At 41.1% G+C, this 22,022-nt stretch overlaps 1 protein-coding gene across 2 annotated transcripts in view; it reads left to right on the forward strand.

Moving 5' to 3' along the window:
* Positions 1–7,365, forward strand: part of tafa1b (TAFA chemokine like family member 1b) — a 125,267-nt gene extending 117,902 nt beyond the window's left edge. Inside the window, exons 4-6 of one of the 2 annotated variants that reach the window (XM_079241747.1) lie at positions 608–732; positions 1,769–1,860; positions 6,393–7,365. In XM_079241747.1, coding sequence (XP_079097873.1) covers positions 608–732; positions 1,769–1,795 — 152 coding nt within the window. In that variant the 3' untranslated portion in view covers positions 1,796–1,860; positions 6,393–7,365. The remainder of the gene's footprint in view (positions 1–607; positions 733–1,768; positions 1,861–6,392) is intronic. The other variant, XM_079241748.1, reaches the window with a different exon arrangement.
* The last annotated feature ends 14,657 nt before the right edge of the window (positions 7,366–22,022 follow it).

Here is a 22,022-nt window from a genome sequence, read left to right on the forward strand (position 1 = left end):
GTAAAGTGACGAGTGAAAATCCAAGTTCCGACTCAAACCGCTACGTCTGGCCAGCCAATCAGAACAAAGCAACCCAATTACTCTGCCTTCAGGATTCTTAATAAATATTCTTCATAAAACATTTATTCACTCTAATCTCCCAAGATCTCAACAATGTTTTAGTTTTTTATCTTTGTAGAACACACATACATGCACATGAAGATACACACCCAGTGACACAAATAAGAGAGAAAAGAGGGAGGGGGGAATTCTTGATGAGAAGATGAGAACATATTTGTTTTTGTCAAATTGCTGGAGGAAGAATTCAGTCGATGTTAATGAGAGGCAATTAGTTTTGATTAAAAATGAGATTGCTCCCTTACATGCGATGTAGCGTTATCAAAACAAAATAATGATTAATGTCTATTGGTTTAAGACATTATTGTCAACAGCAACGCAGTCGTGCATCGCGGCTACAACTGCTCCGAGGGTCGAAGAGGAAGAGAAGCGTTTATTAAGAGACACGGCTTGGTGTGTTTCCAGGACGTTCATAATGCTGAGCGGAAAGCTAGCTTTCTATGTAACACACTAACCGTCCTCTCTGTGGATCTGTGCTCGCCTTCCACAGCGTCCATTGTAATTGGGAAATGGTGGTGTGAGATGGAGCCGTGTCTGGAGGGAGAGGAGTGTAAGACTCTGCCTGACAACTCTGGATGGATGTGCTCTTCTGGGAACAAGATCAAAACCACAAGGGTGAGAGCTCACACACTCCTCACACACACACATATCTATACTCATAATAAACAGATTGGCTTGTTCTGGATGTGCTAGTTACACACTTTTTAACCCCAACACTGGTAGAAAAGCCAAGCAGCTGTATTTGAAGAACCAACAGAATTTGCCGACACACTTCTGTGTGAAAGGGATGTGCAGAAGGAATAACAGGAAGGTGCATCTTCGCCTTCTGGATAACAAGGTTGATTCTGTTTGGTGTGAGCAACCTGTCTAAGGGACCATGCAGTAAAAATAAATATAACGCAGATGGTTAAACAAACAGGTGGTCTGTGCCTCAGGACACATTCTTCTTCGGAGATAAAGTTAACAGCCAGTCGTCTTCTTCGCTGTCTTTCCGCTCTCCAAACCAACTCCGAATGCTGCATGCAAAGAGAACGAAGGAAGTTAAGTCCTGGAAGCCAGCGGTCCAGCACTCTGTGACAGGTTTATCACCTGATTTGTATTCACTTAACTGATCCCCCTCCCTCCCTTCTACTGCTTGGAGACAATGACTTTGAATAAAAGCAGAGACTAATGGGATGGTAGAGAAAAAGGGTGCAGCTTGAGAAGGTTAGACCGCATGGGGCTTCCCAAGGTTGATCTATAGGTTTATATGCCAACAGACAGATGTAAAGCTTTCACTGGGGCCCCTCTCAGCCACCACTGGCTTAAAACTTTCAGAAAGAAGTTGATCGAACGGGTTCTTGCCAGCCTGTCAAAGGTAAGCCGCAGCTCTTAGTTCACTCTAAAGAATGCATCTCTAATTTTCAGTTCAGTCCTTTGCACAATTTCAAACATTAATAATTGTCTTTAGCATCTGAAGTCCAAAACGTGCACTTTATTTTTCAGATACATCATTTAGAGATGTAAAATTCTGCACATAAAAGAAGAAAAAACAACCCAGTAAAAGAGCTTTGATCTGAAATCTGAAAAGAAGAGGGCCAGAAGGTTAGGCCTAAGGCTGCTTTTCTACCCAATACACACGTGTCCTTTTTTCTTGACCCTCTCTTTGCAGAACACCCAGCCATACTCCCCTTTTTAGCTTCCGGAAGCAAAATGCAGAGGATGCGTCAACAGAAATTGAGCTGCATTCTTGCTTCTGTAAAGGTTAGTCTTTCTCTTAAGCTGTTCTTTCCTTTTGTTTCCCCGTCTCTCACATCACTGTGTGCGTTTGAATGTAGACCATTCGGACTGGGACCAACTCATGTTCAATGACTTCCCATTAACCCAAATACTCAGTGCCAAATTATCAAGTGTGTGTTTACATGCTGTGCATGATTGGGCAGGCGTGACACAAATACTGATCGCATCACCACCACTGTAAATATTTATCATCCAGCACAGGCGGTGCACGCAGAAATGATTAGCAGTTCCTGCTTTTTTCACAGGAACGGTCGCGCATACATCGCTAATTGCGCCGCGTCCTGATGGCTAAACCTGTATGCACATGCAGCATATTGTTGGAGTGCAGTGGAAACACACACAGAGCCAGAACCGTTTGCAGATCCCTGCTGTCTGTGATCGCTGTGTAATGGCAGGATCAGCCTCTCTTCCTTTCATTGCCTTCTTTGTTCTAGTTCCTGTTTTCGCTATCGGCTCTGTGTAGGTTCGATTACAGAGCCTTGCACTGGTCTGCCAATCCCATTAGGGACTAATCTGTGACATGCTACTTGCTCCTCCGTGTTTATTTGTGTGTGTGTGTGTGTGGTGTGTGTGTGTGTGTGTGTGTGTGCTCCTAGAAGCGTATGCATGCATTCATTCTACGTGTTTGTTATGTGTGTGTTTGAGCGGGTACACAAGTGAGCTAGCCGGCCAGGCCCGCTTCCCGACTGTTGTGTGGCGTCTTATCAGAGGCCACTTGATATCTTTATCCCCCCTCTGAGGGTCTTGTTGAGGAGCTATCAGCACACAGCATAGCCCCCAGGATACATGAAAGGCCTTTTATCCTTCACCCCGCTCTTTTTAATCAGCATTCTTCATTCACCTGCCTCTCAGGCTAAATTGCCACATTTGTGTGTGTTCCATCCAGAACCCTGAAAAGAACAACCCACAACAAGCTTCATCTTTCTTTTCTTTTCATTTTTATTTTCAGCCACTTCATTTCACCTGGAGGTTTTTACTTTGCTCTGACAACTGTCTCTGAAACGCAACGCGGCAGTGTACCTATAGCCACATATAGGTCTCATTTTCATCTCACATGAAAAGTAAGAAGCCAAACGAAAGCCAGAGGCTGATTCCCATGTTTCTTCTGTTCTTTCTTTATGTCTTTCAGAGAGGGAGCCCTTCATTGCCTGTTCTGTATCAGCAGACAAGGCAGGCCCTTTTGTTTGTGGAAGTCACAGTGAGGCTGGGGAGCACCTCCCAAAACACTGGCCCACCATAGATCTGCATTACCTGCTCCACTGGCTAAATAGATCAGTCCTTTTCTGCTCCCTCCAAACAATTATACAGCGTCAGAAAGGCAGGCAGAGGGAGGGAGGCTAGGAAAACATCTTTTCTTTTACTCGCTCTTCTCCCAGGTTAAGGAGGGGAAATAAAAGAATTATGATGACGACCTCAGTTTTTATTCAAGAATGAATAGAAATATTTTGTAAGCATGAAGAAAGGAATTTAATACAGCAGTCATCAGCAGCTGTAATGCTTTTTAAAACACATTCATAAACAAGCATAAGCGCTGATTTAACAGCAGAGATCCAGAAATTCCACTCAGGTGTGACTGTTGAGGTCAGTGAACAAATGATGCTTATTCACCACCTTTCATTCCCCAGCTGTTCTCTGACATGATTTTCCCGCTACGTGTCGCTTTATGAACAGTAGGTTATAGATTTCAAGCTGACACACTGTGACAGGAAGTAGCGTATCTGTAAAGACAGTCTGAGAGCAACAGTAACCTGTCAGCACATCCATCTCCATCCTTTGTTCTTTTCTTGTTTTGTTCATGAGGATGTCACATCCTGGTAATCCCAGGCCCACAGTCCTGCAGACTGGATGTTTCCCTGCTTCAACACATCTGCTGCAAATGAATGGTTTCAGTAGCGGACTGATGCAGAGCCTGTCAGAGATCCGTTTCATTTGAATCATGTGCGTTGCAGCAGGGAAACCTGCAGGGTAGTGGACCTTGAGGACCAGGACGGAGATGTTGGATACGGTTCAACTCCTCCAGACGTGATTCCACCTCTATGCTTGATCACGCTTCTCCTTCTCCTCCAGGCCTGTAAAATGTCACCATGGCGACAAACAGAGAATTATAAACTAATCATAGTGTATGTCTATGATTAATAAATAAAATGTCTTTAAAGTATAAACCTCTCTAGATGCAGCGCAGACTGCCAACTGTAGACTTCTTCTTGACCTTGTGACAGATTTATGCAGGTTTTGAGAGATGGAGTTCATTCCAAGTGCTCAATTTATATACACCTTCTTTTCTTTCTTTTCATTGCCAATGTCATATTAAATGGATCTTGATGAATTTTATTGTCTGGAGTCTTCTGTTTTAAGAGGGTTTGCTTTAGTGCTGCTATTGAGAAGGATCTGAGCTAATTAATTTGTTCAGTGCTAAACAAGAGGGGGGCGGAGGATAGCTATGTTTGCACTAAACTCCTTACTGAGGTAATTGTCCTTGGACCTTACTAACTCAGGTTTGGGTAAATCGCGGTTTAATGCAGTCAGTAAATTAGAATGCAGACAGCTAATTTGCCACCAAAGCGGCGACAGGCAGAAAATCCTCGAGCTGCTGCAACCTGCTGCACTCTTCATCTGAAGCAGAGAAAAAAGAACAGAGGACACTGTTAGTCACACTTACACATGCATGTGGGTTGAAATGATGACATTTCCATACAACTCCTCTTCTCTTCCTAACAAACCTCTGGGGGGTCTGAGAAAGAGCACGGACCTCTATAGCGTAACCTGTTACTGCTCCTCTCCTGGCAGAGGTAATTTTGATGCGTTGGCAGACAGCACAGATGATACAGATGCAAATGTTGGACAGATGTGCCAAGAGGATTACTGTGTTTAAGGAACATGGTAGAAAAATAGAGCATCTTTTCAAAGAGAGACGCTGTGACGAGACCTGAAGGAAAATTCCTTCTAAACAGCTATTTAAAGCAGCAGTGGTGCAGCTTCTTTAACAGACACGTCAAGACGTCCATTTCTCCAAGATGTTTCTGCTCATCATTTATAAGACAACCGTTTTAACATGTTGACATTTTTTACTGTAACGTTGATGCTTTTAAAAGGATAACCTGCTAAATTTTAATATTAGTACGAGAGAAGGCAAAGAAATAGTTAAATATATCAGGATAAATATAAGTATTAATGATCAATTGTGTCACATGCAGTCAGAACATCTGCATTAGTTTCACATGTTTCTGTCTTTACACCTGCTTTCAAACAGGGAAACTGCACTGCTCTGCATTTCCACCTCTCATTAACATAAATTTGAACTTATTTATACATAATGCATATTAATAGCAGGTGCACATGGTGCCAGGAGGGCACGTTGCAGATGTCTTGAAATGATAAAAATGGTGTATTTTTTGGAGTCACAATGCACCAAACACTGTTGCTTTACGTAGCTTTTCATGTGTTTGCACAAACCAACTGTGATCGAACCCCTAAATAACCTGCTTCATAACAAATAAACAGAGTGAAAGAATATTAGCTTAATGTTTAAAAAAACAAATAACTTCCAGCTTCTCGCGTCACCTCTAAATCTTGAAATAATGTTAAGATGTTAAGACACAACACTCTAAACGTGGAAGGTAATAAAGTCTCTGAGCTCACTCAGAGGATGTTCAGCATCCTGAAGCGCAACACAACAACCTTTCACAATCAAATCCGCACACCTGGCTACCACCTGCCAAGCCTGCTGGAAATGTCATGACTGTATTTCTTTGATGAACAGGATTATGGGATTTCAAATTAGTTGCACAGTATAAAATTAACTTTAGACTTCTTTGCTTTACTATCCTGACGCAGTGAAATAATCATTATTTAAATTATCATTTTTTTGGACACAAACAGGTTTACTTTAAGGAAAAGGGAGGGGCAACGCAAACCTTCTCTAAAAGCCGCAAACGGTGGACACAAGCGTTCACTAAGCTGCACGCTGAAAGGCACAGCATTCAACAGCAATCTCAAGGTTGTGTTCAGGTCTGCAACTGATATGCAGCTCAAACTCCACAGTAGGGGCCCCAATTCAGCTACTTCTCAGTCATTTCAGTCAGTAAGAGGAGAATCTATGGTTGTGATTGGCTGGCTTGGCGTTAAGGTGGTTGATGGGAAGGTAGAGGTGACGGCATGGTGTAAGAAGAGTTCAGGATGAAGCAAAAAACCCTGGAAAGTGTCCAAGCAGACATACACAGCATGGAAACACACCTGGGTGTTTTTATTAAGTTTATCTGAATGTAACTTTCCTTTTTAGCGTTGCTCTCGTGCAGGCTGTCTGTTTTTAGTAGCTCTGTGAACCAGGAGGTGAGACGGGGTTGTACAAAACCCCTGCAGTTCAAAAGAGTCCCCTTATTTTAGAAACGTGAACAAAGCAACTCCACAGGGTCCAATTCTCGCACACTTGTATGCCTTTGTTCTGTCTAAGCGTATGTGTGTTTTCTCTTCCCTCCTCTTCCTCCTCTGTGTTGCAGATTCATCCCAGAACCTAACAGAGAGCTCCCATCGCAGGGCTGAGCGCCAGGCTCTTCCCATCGAGCACCCTTCCTCTTCCCATCCAATGGACTAAAACTCTTACATCCACGGCTGCTGACTGGCTTACCTGAGACCACAGAAAGGATATCCACCCAGATAAAACAGCTTTGCTCACGTGGTGCCAAGGATTTGGAACCAGACTAATCCCCTGTTTGATCAATGAGCCCCATGTTGGTGACTCTCCTCCACACAGCTGTGGCCAGTTTCCGACCCACTCTCTGTCTGTTTCCCTCAGTCTGTCTTCTCCTCCCAAACTGAGACAGCTTAGCAGGACTTATTTAGAGGTTGTTAAAACATTTGAAGACAATCTCTCCCGGGCTGCCTGTAGGTAAATCGGTTTAGGAGCTTACATAGACCCGAAAGTGGGAATCACAGAACTGAGGGCAAAAACGGAGGGAAATTACTCTCATTTTCCGTGTTTCTGTGTGGAAGGCATTTATATATGACTGCCGACACTGCAGTGGCTACAGAGAGGACAATTAGCTGGGAAAAACACTGGATTTTCAGTAACTGTGACTATTAGCAGCCCACAGTGTGATAATGAGGCAAGTTTCTGTCTTCACCTTCATCCTCCATAACGGACATTTGGACTTTAATCTGTGGGCATGCCCAATGTAAATTCATGAGCACTGCTTTTCTTTTTATGTAAGATCATTTGTGTATATAAACACATATATAAATACATAACAAACACTAAGATATCAGATCCAAGAGGCTGAAAAATATATTTAGCACTCTATTGGGAGCTTAAGTTGCACAGAGGAATACTGACTAGCTCCTGACCATGATCCACAGGTTAGTGTGTCTTTCAGCAACGTTGTTGGTTAAGCCAGAAAATGCTTGCAGTTTCTGTAAAGATGACAAAACAATGTATAAAACTGACTTGACAAGTGCGATCTTTTTCCACTCAGACACAGTAGCGACCTACAGCAGCTGCAGATGAACTCTGACCGCAATCAGCAGGATTTTTCATGTAGATCTCCTTTCACGTATCAGAGAGAGAAGATTTATTCAAAGTGAAAGTGAGAAAGTATTAGTCAGAATGGAGAAACATAGTTATCCCCCAGTAGATATAAGTACATTTACAGGACAGCCTTATGAGAAATAAAAATGGTTTTCTATACTGATACGTTGTCTCCCATTCCTCCAAATGGTGACGAATATTTTGAAAAATGTTCCTCTTATGACTATTTGATATGTTGTAATATGTGGGTGGAAAATCTTGTCGGAGTTTCATTTATATAATGTGTTAACATTGTGAATTGAGTTCTTGCTTGAGTAAACAAGCAATCAACAATGGCAGAGGAAGAGTATGAAAATGACTCACGGGCACGCAAACACTCACACATGCAGTAAACACAAACGAATCTGTGATGCTTCATTTCTACAATTCCCTCGGCGGCATAGTGGATTCATCAAAACAGAACATTCAATTCATTCATGCAATTAGAATAAAGATTTTCAATATCGGGGCAGAGAAAATTCCAGATGATGTTCAATATCAACCTTTTCTCTCAGCTGATATTAGATTCGTCTCTTGTCCCAGTGGACGCACCAGCATACATTCATCATTTAGGAATACGGTGAGCTTCATGGAGCGCAGTGCCTCGTTGAGCAGTCACGGAAGGTATGAAGAAGACAGACACATCAATCTCCCAGCAGTCTTGCCAGAATCCTGAAGGAATATGCAAAGGGAAAGAGAGCACAAATGTGTTTTTTCCTCCTCAATGGCTCGTTTCCTTCCTTTGTTTTCTTATATCTAATCGGATTCACTGTCCTTTTATTGGGCTTGTGATACAGAAAATGAGTCAGTGAGGGAGACGTGTGTGTTATGACATCTCAAGGTGTTGTTGTTGTTGTTGCTTTGTGTGCATATCTCAGTTAAACCATGCATCTGTGTGTGTTTCCAGAGATGGTACCCGGAATCTGCAAAACAAATGTCCCACCAAGGTGTACTGTAAAAATTATCCTCAAATTCAGTCCTCATGGGAAATCAGGAACCCCCACCTCCACCTCTTGCAACAATTTTTGCTATTCTATGTGGATTTTTACTCAAAAAATACTTCTGTATTGGAAAAGGTAGAGGTGCTTTTCTCCTTTACGCACTTCTCAAAGCAGTTATTTCCAAAAGTGGTGGAGTCATGCTGTGGGGGGACGTCCTGGTCCATTTTGACAGAAGAAAAACACAAAGTGAAGAAATAACAGAGGCCAGAGTCTCCTCCCTCTCTGCAGCAATCTCAAAAGCAAGACATCCATCAAGTCCTGCCGGCCTCCCACTGAAACAGGTAGACAGCCATGTCTGCATCGCACTGGACGGCTAATCAACATCTGACGGCAAGGACAAGCCTTTTCATACCCTCAAGATGTCCGCTGACAATGTCTACATGGTTGTCGCATTCTTAACTTGCAAGAGTATCTCAAGTTAAACTGAAACTTTTGCTCTGCAGTTACATATGTGGCGCTCTTAAAAGGAGCTCTCTTTGACCACACTTCTGTCTTTGCAGTTGATCGCATTCATATTCCTTTATCATTCTGAATAACAGCCTATAATTTGTGAAAAGGGCACACTTCTCACCTGTGGGAGCTTTGCAGGCTATTATTATAGTGATTATGGGCATGAGTCACTGCAGATATCAGCTTTGCAAATAATATCCACTGCAGCTGGGCAAGTAAGAGCTTTCAGAGATCATTAATGACATGAGACTTGGTTTTAGTTATGCTGGGACTTCGGGCATTATTACCATTTTCTGTGAAAAGTAATGATACACTATAAGACAGTTTTATGTTGGGGTAGATTTAATCCTTTTAATCATTGCACACAAGAAAGAGGAAGTCATAACTAACACATTAACGAGCTTGATCTAATTATGCATGAGCTCTATGTGGAGAAGACAAGAGAAGTTGTCACAAAGTGGCCTGCAGCTAAGATTCTGCAAGACGCTCAGTTTGCAAATCCAAACAAAGTGAAAACAGCAAACAACATACTGTAAAGCCAAATGCACCAGTGCTCTGCTGCAAAGCCATTGTCTGTAACAAATGAGCACATACTCTGATGGGCATGCAATACATCACTGTCCTAGTCCCACGACACTGTCCCGTACCCACCAACCACCAATACACTTGTCAGCCAAATGACTTGCCAAGTCTATGATTGTCAGCAGCTGCCATAATGATAATTTATTTCTCTGCTGCTTTACAGTTCTTCACCTTATTTCCCTCCTGTTTTAACCCAAAACCTGGCAACTTGAAATCCATCATGCTCTACATGAATGGCCAAGTGTCGAGCATGACATGTTGTGTCCCACAAGGGGCTCTGGTGTCGTCACAGACCAGCCTCGCTGGGAGATTTCAGAGTTCAGACTTTCCCATTAAACGGAGAGCATTTTTCATGGCAGTGACTCCACGCGGTCGAAGGCCTGTCAAATCAAGGTTTCTCAATTTTTTTGCAACTTGAGAGTGAAGGACCAAGAGTTGGCTTTGAAAAATGAGACGGATCAGACAGAGTGAATAGATAATGCATCAGTCTGGGTTGAAATGTAGCCATTCTGGATGTAATTTAATGCACTACATCTGGTCTGTGCATCTCACATCATAAGGAAGTTTCCAGTGAATGAGAGATGTGCAAAAAGTGAAAAAACCTTTTGATGGAAGCACATTCAGTGCATGCCAGAGTATGACCAGACCTGTTCGGTTTTACATTGTCACCTGTGAAAATTAAGAAGTGAGTATTTAGATACGTCAATCCTGAACAGCTTCTTGCTATGCAGATAAGTACAACAGAGCATGTTTGTATTTCAGTGTTGCTCTGCGTTACATCACAGAAAGGAAATCTAAAAAAATCCCCTTGATCGTGTTGATTTTTCATGTGGACAAATGCACCATATATACAACTTATTGTAAAAAGATTGTGTCCTGGAGTTTTCAACAGAGGTTAGATGCAATTTCATGTTTTTCCTAGTTTTTGTGGAGAGTTCACCGTACTGACCTGGCCTTTCGGCTGGCGGCTGCATGCCAGAGACAAAGTCCTGTGTTGTCAGTCCAAACCTGCCCACTCACACAGAAGGCTGCAATGAACTTCTATTAAGTTTAGATGATGGAAAGGAAAATTTGAGCATTGCCTTGCCTACACACTGCAAAAATAAGGCATGTCAGCTGTGGTTCATGTAATTTCTGTTTCTCTCTCTCTCTCTCTCTCTCTCTCTCTCTCTCTCTCTCTCTCTCTCTCTCTCTCTCTCTCTCTCTCTCTCTCTCTCTCTCTCTCTCTCTCTCTCTCTCTCTCTCTCTCTCTCTCTCTCTCTCTCTCTCTCTCTCTCTCTCTCTCTCTCTCTCTCTCTCTCTCTCTCTCTCTGCTGGATGTCTGCAGCATGAAAACAACGTATTATCACCTTAAAAATCACCCAAAGTTCAAAACATGTTGAACTCATGAGGAGCTCATTTTATTCAGTCTTAAATTGTCTCTTTTTTTTTTTATTTATTACTGGGCAACGCAGCTGTTTTCACACCATAGCAGTTGGCAGATTTCTGCAACCAGTGCGCCCTAGCTGAGAACACACACATTATCATTGTGACCATTTTTTACAGCTGCTGGTTTTACGTGTGGTTGACAGGACATGTTGACCCTTTTACAGACCTTTTAGATTTGTTTGCTACACGTCACAGAGACAGTTTTATCTTCATGCTCAGAATGACGCTGGTGTTGCAAAGACACCAAAGCTAAAACACGATGCATGTCATCAGTATGAAACCGCCTCCATGCAGGCGAAAAAGCAAGTAGGACCAGCGACGATGATCGAGCAAATGGTTTATGGTGGGCAGTGAAACTTTGCAGTGACACATCATCATAAGACCAGTAAACACAACAACAGAAGCGTTGCCTGGCAACCGCTAGTTATCTGGCTCATGTAACCTCTGCGTCTTCGCTGGCGGCATAAATACCTTACAAGAAACAAGTTTTCCTTCAGCAGACCAAATCATTTAAAAAGTTGAAGCTGCATTGAGGTCCGTCGTCGTCGTTGTTTTTTTGTGCTTTTTGCAGGTTAAGCAGCATCTGAGCACAGATGCATGTTGATGTGAAGAGATTTCAGTCCCAGTATATTCTGATAGGACTCGCCTTGCGTTGGGAAACTTTGTGGTTTCATCCATTCTAACCTTTGTTACCATGGAAACATGGTCAGAACACAACCTTACCTTTCTGTATTGTAATGTAAACAGAGCCTCAGTAGAGAAGCAGCCAAGGAGGTTGAGGTATTGTGTTATTATATTAATTCACAGAGCAGCCTGTATATAAGTTTCCACTCAGAAACATGGAGTTAGCCTTCTTTTTCTTTTTCCTGAGTTAACATTTAACCACACTTCCCACGTCTTTGCCTATGAACATGGGTGAAGATACACGATGTAGACCTGAAAGCTGGCATTCATATGGTTTCTCATCTGCAAGTGATAAATATATTTAGCTGTAGATCCTGCTGCAGTCTTTGTTGTGGTGATTCGTGCTGCTCACCTTCATGTTCGGATCTAATTCTTCTTCAAATATGCATGACTTTAACTCAGGCCCTGTGGGCCAGTGAAACTAGCCTGGTCATGTAGTATTTACAGGATGTTACATTTACATCTAGTCATTACAGACTCCTTTATCCAAAACCACACATAAAAGAGCAATAATAATTAAGATGAGTTATAATGATACAGTGGGAAACTTGTCCTTTGCATGAAAGTGTTTATTTAAGTCTATTTGCATGACAGTTCAAGTAAAGCAGATAGCGAGGTGCAAAACAAGTGTAGTTTGGCAAATCATGGTAGTAGTTCTCAGAATGAACAAGTCTTCAAGAGATTTTAGATGGAAGAAGAAGATGCTTTGTTTTTACAGCACTGTGGAACTACAAAATGAAAATAATCTGGATGGACGCATCTCATGTGCAGATGGCAGAACTCCTGAAAGCAGTGCATTGTCCATTAAGTACAGCTTGCAGGATATGGACACGTTAGTCGCTTTGTTGGCACCACGGGTAGCCGGGACCAATAAGAGTAACAGAGGGACCTTTGTGTCTCTGAGTTGATCAAATGTTTTAAAGTTTGTTTTTTTTTGTTAGAAATAAATTCTGAAAAAAAAGTGTTTTACTTTAAATTATCTGTAAATGCTTTTCTGTGCTTAAATGATGCTTAAGTTAAGAGCACAGCGGTGGTCGTAGGAGGAGATGTCGCCGTAGTGAATCCAGTACAGTCTGAGTTTCCTCATGTGGAAAAGTGCATGACAGAGAATCAGATGTTCCATGGTCATAGAAAAACAGCTGACCATCAATCCTCACATTAAAGAATCTTGCAACCATGTTTTTTTAGCAAGATGGTTGAAGAGGTGCTTGTGGCCTTGGCTTGTGGAAGTCTCATAGAAGTTTAGCTGAAAGTAGCATAACTTCATCCATGAATGTATCCAAACAAAAAGCTGATATTTGTGCTAAAACTAAAGGGTTATCTGGCAAAGACGATAGCTACAGGTGGTGTCGATGCACAGCAATGACCTGAGTAGCAACAGGAGAGGAAAACTCAAAGGCAGGGTCCATTTACAGAGCCTTGAATCACCCTGCTGGGAGAGATGATTAATGTCCTTGCCATGACACTTTGATCAGATTTGATCAGATGTAAATTTGCCAAGTAAATAATAAGTGCAGAAGATTATGCAATAATTATATTTTGCTCTGAACTAAATCCATCTTGTCTTTTGGCTCACTGAGTTAATGAAAAATTTAAATTCTTACTGTTCTACTTACTTGGAAAACTGTACATTTTCATTGGGCTCACCTTTTTCACGCTAATAATGTTAGTGTTAATTCATTATGTGTCTGTTCTACACTGTATAACTCTTCAAGGACTTTTTAAAAAAAGTTCCCTTTGATTGAGTTGAAATTAAAACTCATCGCAAACCACAAACATAAAACCATCGGCACTAAATTGTATGTAGACCTTCAGATTTACACCAACACTGCACCCAAAAATCTGAACCATCAATAGAAATCAGTGTTTTGTGTTTTTCTCCCACATCAAAATGTGATTTCTTTTCATACTGAATTTTTAATAACAAGTTTTGTTTGGATACAAAGAAGACAAATTAAAAACAGGAAAAATAACAAATATAGACAGAAATTTTTTTTAAAAAAAGTATAATACCATGAGTTGGAAGAAGTCTGCGCTTATTAATCCTACCCTTTACCACAAGAACTAGCACATACATACCTTATTACACATTTACATAATATGGCAAAGATATATGGATCAAAAATGTTGAAGGTGTCACACAGCAAATCATATATATATATATATATATATATATATATATATATATATATATATATATATATATATATATATATATATATATATATATATATATATATATACACACACATATATATACACACACATATATATACACAGTGCATATATACATGTATAAAAATGAATTAATAAGGAATAATAAGCACTGACTTCTTCCAACTCATGTTATTATACATTATTATATATATATATATATATATATATATATATATATATATATATATATATATATAGTACATATATACATATATAAAAACGAACAAAAATATCAGCTGCATGTTTTTCTTGCACCAACATGTTTATTCCCTCTGTTGCTCCCATTAATACAAGTAAAATTGTACTCTTTACTTAGACTCCATACTAATTCTGGTTTAGTATTCCATCTTTATTTAGGAGGTTTTTGGAAGGAACACAAGTCCTCAAGCTGGCCTGGTGGTAAATTTAATTGTTCAACAAGAACAGGATGGATCTACTTTTCCATATCTCCCCACCACTGAGTTGCTTCTGTCTGTGGTGTGCAAATGATAGCCCCAAGGGCAACTGGAGGGACACCGTCCTCAGACTGCGAGGAGACCGCCAGCCTGGAGGGCAAAGAGTGGCTCATTTAGATTCAACCCACTCATGTCCAGTAGTTATGCAGAATCTAGGTGCCATGTTTGCAGTCCACAGTGTCAAGAAAATAAGCCAGCAAATCCTTGAAGTGACTGTTTCATCTGAGCTGTAGCCATTTTCATGAAACCAAATTTTTATGCGAATTATCAGAAAGTCCTGTCTGGGTCCTGAAAAGCACATCAAATAGTGTAGCTGCTTAGCAAGTCACCATCAGGCTCCTGTAAACATGAAACTCACAAGCATACGAAAGGCTTTTCATTCCTCTCACAAAGTCGGCAGTCTAGGAAACCTTGCTGCTCGACTGGAATGTTAACGTGAGCATGGTGCAGGAATCAATTTAGATGTTATTCCCACGACAGTCCCTGGGTATGACTGTCCAGGGTATTTTCTATTTCGTTTTACCTTCACCACCTTGTTTTTCCTCCAAGCTATCAACCCAAATAGAATGGTGTCTGCGTCTCAAGGCGATGAGCATTGATCCACATTGGGAGTGAGATACTACAGCCTAAGCCATCAGCACAATGCTTTTTATTTGTCAGGCGCCAGTGATGAGTGCCAGCACACAGATCATACAAATCATCGTGCTGTAACACTTGCTTTAGCAGCGCAATACAATGCGCTCCTGTTTCTCTACAGTTAGACCTAATTTAGTTAAATTAAATTAGGTCTATATTCTTGAATACTAACATTAGCAGATGTAGACAGAACTAGACTGATCTTGCACCGGACTGTGCTGTAGATAAGAATTCCATGTTTTTAATACCAGTGTTTCTTAATCCTGGTCCTCGCGGCCCACTGCCCTACATGTTTTAGTTCCTACCAACTCCAGTAAACCTCATGCACATTTACTTAACTACTTGCCAAGTTCTACGAAAACCTGATAATGAGCCAGTGATTCAAGTCAGGTGTGTTTAAAATAGGGTTACCAATAAAACGTGCAGGGCAGTGGACTCCGAGGACCAGGATGAAGAAACACTGTTCTACACACAACATAACAAAAGCAGAACATCAGGCAGACACATTTGAAATGGCCACGTTGCCAAACAACTGATCAAATCAAAGTTTATGATGTAGCCCTTTCCATATGAAAGAAAACCACAAAGCACCAAATTAAATCGAACCTCTAACATACCCAGGTACATAGCCTAACTAAAAAAAATCCCACTCCTAATCTTCATTATCTCTCAGACACTTCAACAGGTAAAGTACACCAAAAGCCCACCAACCAATCCATGACCATTTTTATAACTTATGCATACATCATTCATGCATGTGTGTAACTACCCAAGAAAGTCCAAAAGCTTGTATGGCCATTGAACTCTCCACAAAGTCGCCTCAGCAGGAAATTAGAACAATGCCAGCGTTGTTGCATGTTACGTTTTTATCGGCTTCTGTGAAGAAACACCAGTGAACAGTCTGGATTTTTTTTCAGTTGGCCTAACCGGCAACCTCTGGTGGTTAAAAGAGAAACCCATCTGGAAGTGCCAAAAACTGCAGTTCCACCTTCATCCACTAGGGGCTGCAAAACAGAGCGAATCCCCATAGACTCCCATGTTAAAAAGACCAACTTCACAGCAGAAATAAACATGTTTACAGTAGAAATAAACATGTCTACAGCCTGGTACAAAAATCCATTTTTGGTTTAATAGGTCAGGTTTACCTTCATGACAACTGTGGGGGAAGTGAATTTTTTTTATATATAACTTCTCTGTTTAGAAGTAATTCCGTATCTAAATTTGGCATATTTAGGGACGTGTCCTTTTGACTTTTGATTGAAAAGTACCTGACATCCTGCTTCAAGAAGAAAGAATGTAAAACAACTGCAGCTTTTAGCCAGTCAACAGTGTCGATTTAGCCCGCTGACCTCTGTTAGCTCCTGTATATATATTTATATATATATATATATATACATGCATAACTGAAGCCAGATTAAAGTAGTTTTGAGTTTTCCATGAAGCAGTTTTCAGTGTTGCAGTGTTCAGATGTGGAGGCTCCAAGAAACAGACAATCACCCCCTGCTACTGCAAGCCGCTAGCCCGTATGTCCCCTGCCACTGCTCTCATTTAATGTTACACTGCAGCGAAGCTTTTTCTAAATGCTCACAGCAAAACTACTTAAACTCATTCCATATATGAACAACTTGGTAAATTAATGCCTGAACTGTGTCATTGATTAAGCAGCACAATCTTTCTCCCATGATTCATAGGCAGAGTGTTCACTCAGCCACATAATCTCTCTTTTTCATTCCAGCACCTCCAGAAGTGCCTAATAAACACAAATAATGATAGTGGCAGCAAAGCCCCGTGAGCCTATCCGTGAACTTATTTCAAATATGTTGGTCATTTAGCTGCTTTACCATTTTCACTACCCAGAAGCTGATCCGTGTGCTGCAGCAGGCAGACATTTGTTTTACTGTACACTGAATATCAGGCTGTATGCGTGGTTGTTGTGTTGTAAAACAAAGAACAAAAAACATTGTTTCAAACCAACTTCATTCCATAAAACACACATGCATGTATTTAATGAAAACAATTTAAACACCCCTTGTTGCACAAATTATTTGCTTTGCCAGGTTTAAAGAGTTTGGAGTCAAAGGAGGCATAATTAGACGGGACAATTCTGAAACCTAATACAAGATGTAATTAAGGAAATTAATAAGGTGTCAGCCCCCTTTCTCTGGGTGCCCTGCACGATGATTAATCACAGCCTCGGCTAATTTGATTTGCAACAAGGAAAGGGATGACTTGGTAAGTCAGTTAGGAGAGCTCCAGTCAACAGCACATGACATTAATAAAACATGAATAGTGGAAGCTGAGAGAGGAACAAAAATCCACTTGCGATCCACACAAAGCAATCAAATTAAAGACAACTTTGGATAGATAGCCTTGCAACAAACTCCCTGACACGGGAGCAAGTCGGCACAAACCAAAGCTTCTGATGCTAAATTAATATCACGAAAGTGTCTGACATGTTCATGAAAGCAACAAGTTCTGATCAGGGTTTGTTTCATTTATGCCTGGAGGAGGAGGAGGAGGAGGCGGTAAGCTGAATTTAATCTATTCATGAAATAATGTGAACTTTACAGGAGTTAGGAACAAATTCAAGCTGTAAAAGAGTAAAAGATGAAGACAGGACATTAATCACCGGGTCGCTGTTGCAGCCTCATGCAGAGTCTGCACCAGTCTGCAGAAGTTAACAGATCATCATAAAGAAGAGGCAAGCCCTCTTTTATGATGAGCCGTTCAGCCATGTAAGATATAAAAACTAGAGTTGGACTGATGCTGGTGTTATCAGAGAGGCTCGTTGATCCTAATGAAACCTAATGAAGGATATTGGCAAGTATTTCTGTCCAAACATACCACAGAAACAGAAACTTAATAGCGCTTGGGCATCATGACCTTACTTGGCAGCCGTCATGTTGGCGACCTGATTAACGGCTCCTCTGACCAGCGCACACCGCGTCCAGATGTGTTCTAAAGATGTGTGTTATTTGTGATCGTTATTTGCGTTATTCTGGCATTCATGGTAAACCTTTGCAGTGTTATGAGGTGAAACAGCGCCACATAATCCCCACGGGAAAAGATGGTGAATGCGTTAGCTTTTTACCATTTTCCTGCTAAGAGGTGCAACCACAGAAACCAAGCATGTGAGATGTCACAGAGTCAGTAGCTCGCTTGTAAAACGAAACACAACCCTCACATTTATGTTTATGACAATCTGTTTAACATCTTACTAGTTTAAATAACTTAACACTTTTGAAACACATAGTTATAAGCACATGTGTGCATGCTGCTCCAGCCTAAGCATCTATGTCACTAACGGAGGTGGAGCGACGCTTACCTCTGACAGGAACACCCCGACTTTACAGTCTGCAGCTCATGCACCCATTTATTAGTGAACTCCACGAAACTCAGTGGTTTATAACTATGGAACTGCTCTGTAGGCATGTAGGCGCTCACACCGCAAACAAGGTTGTGTAGAACTGCACTCGTCCTTGTTGGTGCTTTTTCTCTCCTGTCTGTCCACTCTGTGCTACTATGCTGCTGTATGTTTACATCCATGAGGCCATCAACATGGGTAGGCATAGAAGCAGCTGCATCTGAGTCACTGCTGTGCTAACATTTAGCGTTATGTTAGCAATTTGGTATTATTCGCTAGAAAATCCCACTAGCAAAACAGCAACATGTCTCATATGCAGGAGTGCAGCTTCCACAGGCTGCAAAATCCAACACCAGCAACCCTATAAATCATTTGGATTTCCTCCATGTAAGGAGTTTGTCGCATTAAAATAAAAGCACAACAGACCACAGCAACAACAAATGCCGGTAAATGCTTCTAAAAGAGCTGAGGAATACCCAGAAGAAAACCAGAAAGATACCACAATAACAAAGTTTAAGAATGTACCATTCTGGTTGACCTGAGAGGACTGGCGACCTGTCCAGGTGTACCTGCCACTTGTCTGATGAACGCTGGGATAGGAACCAGCTTCCCCATGACCCTTAAAGCTGAGGTATGTAATGTTGGGGAGCTAGTAAAAAAAATGTCTCTGATCCACATTGCCTACCCCAGCCCTAACTGAACTAAGGGTTCAGTAAATGGATGAATGAATGAACGTTCTGGACGACCAGTTGCCGTCCTCCATGAAAAACTTTCACTGAAAGTCCAGTTCCAAGATATTTTTAATGGAAATTATTTGATTTGAGTTCATTCACTCAATGATAAAAACATTTCTGTGGCAATCGTTATTTTCATGTATTAATAATACATTAATTATAAAAATATGTAATTAAAGTTATATGTTAAATACAAAGTACATAAAAATGTAGTCATGTAAAAATGTTCATGAACCATCTTAAAGATGAAAAGAGCAGAAAGTCGTTTAGAGGAAGGGACAATGGTGCTTATTCTCAGATCAGGTGTTGATGCTGTGAAACAGTTTCTACATGTGCAAAGTGTCGCACATATCATGTAACCGCAGACATGGTGCGTTATACAAACACTGAATGATAGAAACAGCGTTTGGGCAGAGGATAGATCCAGGTTAAGTTCTGTCTTGTATTATTATGCTAGCACTTTGATATAATCCACTTCACCTCCTGCTCTCTCCACGTGGTGCTGGATGAAAAGCAGAGTGGAGGCAAGCAAACAGAATGCAATTCATTTCTCAAGTGCATTCTAATTGATTTGAGCCATATATAATGGGACAGGTGGGGGGGGGGTGTTTGTTGTTGGGTTTAAGCCAGCAGAGAGCAAATATAACAAGCACATCTGCACAATAAAATGCAGACTCACCACTACCTTTGAGGGAAAAAATGGTCTGATTTAATGATTGAACTGTTTCCTTACAGATTCCACAACCAAAAGCAGACACACCTGAAGCCTAGATTCAGTTGTAATGACCACAATTATCCACCTGAAGGTATACACACGCACACACACACTTTCCATACCGAGCACGAACACACTTCCTCCCAGAGGCTTTCGAGTAGTGCAGCCAAATCATCTGTGCTCTCATTTCTTTAATCTGCTAGGTACACTTGACAAGGACACGGCCTGACCTGGGAATAAAACCAGTCATTCCAGTACCGCAGTAAGACCATCTGCGTAACAGCCATCTGACTTCCACAACAGCTGTAATTGTAGAAGATGATGGAATCAGAGAGAGTTTAGCACATCAGCACCAACTACGTCATCATGTCATAAACAGTAGGAGGGAATCTGTGTGTTGAGGCAAGCTTACAGCGATCCAAATGTCCTAATGAGGGGCACGATGTCACAGAGACCCCCCCTGTTATGGAAACTCATTCATTCATTATCCAGACCGCTTAGTTCAATGAAGGGTCGCGAGGAAGCTGGAGCCTATCCCAGCAGTCTTTGGGCGAAAGGCAGGGCACACCCTGAACAAGCTCCCCAGTTGATCGCAGGGCCACACAGAGACAGACAACCACTCACACTCACACCTAGGGGCAATTTAGAGTAACCAGTTAACCTAACATGCATGTCTTTGGATGGTGGGAGGAAGCCAGAGTACCCGGAGAGAACCCACGCAGACACAGGAAGAACATGCAAACGCCACACAGTAGGCCACTGACCAAGTGGTAACATGCTAACCACATACCATACCATACCATACCATACCATACCATACCATACCATACCATACCATACCATGCAACACCATGCCTGCCATACAATATCATAACATGCCATATGAAACTATGCAATACCATGCCATACCAAAACAGACCATTTCATACATGCCATGCCATTACAAACCATATTATGCTATACAATACCAAGCCATACCATACCATACCATGCTAAAAGTGCTAACCACACTGTGCAACCCCATTGTGAAAATATCACACAGTAAATATAACAAAAATAATATGGCGGATAAAATGCCACATTCTGGTTATTACATTCTGGTTATTTCCAATGAGACAACAGCTCTGATTCACCTTTTTTAGTAATAAAAACCCACTTCCAGAAAAATAACAAGAATACATTTCCAGGATGTCATTCCAAGGAAACACGAGGAACAAACCAGGAAGTGTGAGTTTCTGCCTGAGCTTCTTTCTCCTGGGGGTTGATCATTCCTAAATTGCAAGTGGAGATGTTTCCTCAGTATTTACCGTCAAGATAGAAAATCAATACATCCCTGCAAAAACTAAATTCTCATTATCTTTATGCAATTTGTTGATAAATGTTTTGCATTTAGCTAGCTAGCTAAACACAAGCAGTAAAGCCCAGTTGAGAACTAGGAACATCTATGATGTCAAAGTTATTCCTCTTATTTACTTCCTGTTAAATATCTAACTTTTTTACCTCTATTTCTTAATTAAGGAAAAACGTCTTGCTAAAGGTGAAAAAAAAATTTTTTTTAAACAAAAACTGTCTCAAAAACTGTAAAAACTGCTCTAAATAGTGTTTTTGAAATGTATTCAAAGCCTCTTTTATTACATGACAAAGCTTTTAAAAGACCAAAGTGTTGCAAGCAACTAGATTGCCACCCGGGTCACTGTTTGCTGTGGCTCACACACGTGTTAAATCTCACTAATAAGCTAACAAACACCATGATCATGTACCCAGTCGGCTTCTCTGTTGTGCTGGTTATTAAACAGCTTCGACAAAATGTGATCTTAGCAGGAAGTCTCCATTTAAGTTCCCTCCTGAAGCTAAATAAAAGCTAGAATGTGAATCTGCCCACCCCACAGTTCCTTTACAAATGGAATAGAACTAAATTTATGTATATTTAACTGAACCGAGGTTTAAACAGTGGTTTTCTGTGTGGAGTTTGCTTGTTCTCCCCATGTCTCTCTCTGGGTTCTCTAAGTTCCTCATCATCCAAAGACACACATGTTAGGTTGGTTGGTTACTATAAATTGTCCCTGGGAGTGAGTGTAAGTATGAACGCTTGTTTGTCTCTGTGTGTGCCCTGCAATGGGATGGCAACCTGTCCAGGGTGTACCCCGCCAACACTGTTCACCCCCAGTTCTTTTTTCTTTTTCTGCTGTCTTTAATTAGTTTGCTTGCATTAAAGTTAAACTTTACTGTCCCGGAGGGGAGATTTTCTATGCAAGTGACAGGTTACCACAAATATAAACCAAACTATCAACATGCAGAAC

This window comes from Telmatherina bonti (assembly GCF_933228915.1).
Source record: "Telmatherina bonti genome assembly, chromosome: 6".
Taxonomy (NCBI): domain Eukaryota; kingdom Metazoa; phylum Chordata; class Actinopteri; order Atheriniformes; family Telmatherinidae; genus Telmatherina; species Telmatherina bonti.